The 3,099-nt window shown below is 39.9% G+C and overlaps 1 protein-coding gene across 1 annotated transcript in view; it reads left to right on the forward strand.

Annotated features, from left to right (window-relative positions):
* Positions 1 to 3,099, forward strand: part of CUBN (cubilin) — a 273,447-nt gene that overhangs the window by 195,412 nt on the left and 74,936 nt on the right. Inside the window, exons 49-50 of the mRNA XM_007460874.1 lie at positions 477 to 648; positions 1,748 to 1,954. Coding sequence (XP_007460936.1) covers positions 477 to 648; positions 1,748 to 1,954 — 379 coding nt within the window. The remainder of the gene's footprint in view (positions 1 to 476; positions 649 to 1,747; positions 1,955 to 3,099) is intronic.

Genomic DNA, 3,099 nt, shown 5'->3' on the forward strand with positions numbered 1-3,099 from the left:
CCGCAACGGGAGAGGCCACAACAGTGAGAGGCCCGCATACCGCAAAAAAAAAAAAAAAAAATTTGAGTTCTTCTATACTTCAGATCATCAGAGATTAACATTTAAGCCTTCTTTCCAAATATCAAAGGTCCTGATGGATTGTTAAACAAAACTGTTCCCCAGTGAACTCTGTGAACTAAGATGTGAGCGTGTTGGCATAGCTTCTTTACATTTTGATCACAGTTTCCAGTTGCAAAGAGCACAGCGGTTTTTCACTTGACTGCAATACTTCCATTTTAGTGCAATGACCCTGAGGCCACAAAATGTGCTCCAGGTAACATGGTGGCTTGTGACACTGGGCTAAGTGCCCATATGGTTAAGTAATTCATTTTAGCACAGAGTTTTCTTAGAAGGAATTGTGTCTGGTCGGGGAACGTAACCTCCTAGGAAATAGTCAGATGGACTGTGTCTAAAGGTTAAACTACTTTTTCCGACAGGTATTTAATGGCATTAGAAGTAACTCACCCCAGCTAGAGAAACTGTGTAGCAGCGTGAATGGCAGCAATGAGATCAAATCTTCGGGAAATACAATGAAGGTTGTTTATTTCACTGATGGATCCAGGCCATATGGAGGCTTCTCTGCCTCCTATACGTCCAGTGAAGACGCAGGTAATAGAGGATGTTATAAATACACCCGTGTTATCGTCTGCGCTGCAGGTGTCCCACAGCTATTGCAGATAGCAGTGGAGCCATGCGTGTCCCCTTTAGAGATCAAAGTCACACCTCGGATCTTCCACAAAAGACAAACATAACCAGATAGAAAACCCAACCACAAACCCCCCAAAACAGAAGACAGAAGCCTCTAGTTTTGGAAAGAAAACTGCTGTTGAGAATTAGAAAATTTAGAAAATGCTGTTAGAAGAGCTTCTAGCTCAGTTCCATGCAGTGTCGCCATAATAGTTGGTTGCCAGTCCCGCAGCCCTTGGTCAACTCTTTTATCCTGGAAGAGGATAACTACCTCTTGAGGGGCAGCTTACTCCCGGAGAGTAAGTAAAGTAATTGAAGACACACGGATTTTATTGTTTCTTAGGCATCCATCCATCCTTCTACGGATTTCCAGCGTATGTGACTGAGGGGTTCATATACGATATAGAGTGTTTAAAATTAGCAAGATATAGCCTTTCTATTCTAAATATCCTCCTACTTTCTGGATTGTTGTTATGATCTAAGAGCTTTAAAATTTAGGAAGAGTGGAACTGAATATTTTTTTAAAATCTTTAAGTTATTTCATTGATACAAGGAGCATTTGTTCCCTATTAAAAAGGAGCAAATTCATTGGAATGCCAATGTTATATTATCTGTTTTATCCAATTAAATTCTCGGGTCAGGTGGAAGATTGCTAAACAATTGCCATCGGGACCACCATTATATTTAGATATTGCTCTAAATTAAATGCTAGTGAACAATAGGCTCACATTAGGAGATACTGACACATAGCCAAACCCCACCCACCTAATCTACATCTTCAGGAAAATAAAGAAGCTGCTTATTTTTGTACATATTTCTTTCTAAATCCACAGTAACCACTTCTGTAGGCGGCATGAGGAGGCAGCCCCCCACCCCACAGCCCTGACTTCATCTAGAGAAACAAATCAAAGCAATAAAAAGCTGCTGTGGTTGCTGTAGTTATTTTTTTCTCTCTCGTTTGTATCTTCTGCTATGGCATGGATCTGACAACTACTTTCTCCGTTGCCTTCTGTTTTCTTAGTATGTGGTGGGTCCCTTACAAACTCCGTTGTGGGAAACTTTACTTCTCCTGGCTATGATGGAGTCAGTAATTACTCAAGAAACCTAAACTGCGAATGGACGCTCAGCAATCCAAACCAGGGAAACTCCTCCATTTACATTCATTTTGAGGATTTTTACCTAGAAAGTCACCAGGACTGTCAGTTTGATGTCCTTGAGTTCCGAGCGGGTGAGTCCAATCAAGGAACACGTTCTCCCATTCACCTGCAGCCTTCTGCTTATGGCTGGAGGCCACCAGCAGTGAAGGGAGACAAAGGGCTGTAAATGTATGTATTATATGTAAGATCCAGAAGAACATTGTTCAGACAAAGCCATCATTCTGCACGTGCCCAGCTGGGGACAACATGCCCCATAAACAAGGAATGAGATGGGTCAGTGTTTTCAACTAGACCCTATGTCTCAGTTGATGTGACATTTACCCAGGAGAGATTCTGGTTCGTATATCAATATATCAGCTATGCTGTCTAAGGCTCACTGGGTTCCATGTTATTGCAAAATTTAAAGAAAAGGAGGCTGAACGCTAATGCAGTTTGCTGGTGACAGTGTACTGGGGCAACTATAGAAATTGATGCTGGCTTTGGGAACATGGAGGGCAGAAAGAGAATTTGATAAAGTTTATGGTCACAGACCAACTGCCTCAGCAGAAGAATCATCTGGCCTCTTAGAGGTAGATGAACGTAGAAAAGGCTTATGAGGGAAATGGAAGTTGTAGTTTGAGAATGTTCTGCATGGGATTCTGATAAATCCTCACCCCCTCTGCTTGGTTCAAAACCACTGGCTTATAGAATCAAACAGAACAGCTATCTATCAAATTTCATTCAGTTAAATGCAATCTTCTCTCGATTCCCTCATTTTAGAGACAGAATACTATATTTCGTTGACTTTTAAGGTCAGTGATGTTGTCTGACAGACTAAAGAGTGAGGAGATAAGTGTGAGTAATAAATGATCATCAAATTACTGTGAAAATAATATTCACAAAAAGAGCTCCAAATCTGATAGTTCTTAGCTTGAGTATGGAATATCCCATTCATTTTAGTTGATTAAATATACAGTGAAGAAATTATTAAAATTTTAGGTAATTATCACTTTTATCTTGCTGATGTATTTGTCACTATTGGTATTGTGTTTTTTACTCCTTAAAAAAAAAAGCACAGCCAAAAGTTTTTTTTTAAGTTTTTTAACAGTTGTGTCTCTGTTTAGATATGCTAAACAATAATTATGAAAACATGAATTGGAACAAAATGACACCTTTGATAGAGAAAGAGGCCCATACCCAAAAAAGCATTCTTTTTTACCCGTTGGAGGCACTCTTT

The sequence above is a fragment of the Lipotes vexillifer genome, unplaced genomic scaffold (assembly GCF_000442215.2).
Source record: "Lipotes vexillifer unplaced genomic scaffold, Lipotes_vexillifer_v1.1 scaffold534, whole genome shotgun sequence".
Taxonomy (NCBI): domain Eukaryota; kingdom Metazoa; phylum Chordata; class Mammalia; order Artiodactyla; family Lipotidae; genus Lipotes; species Lipotes vexillifer.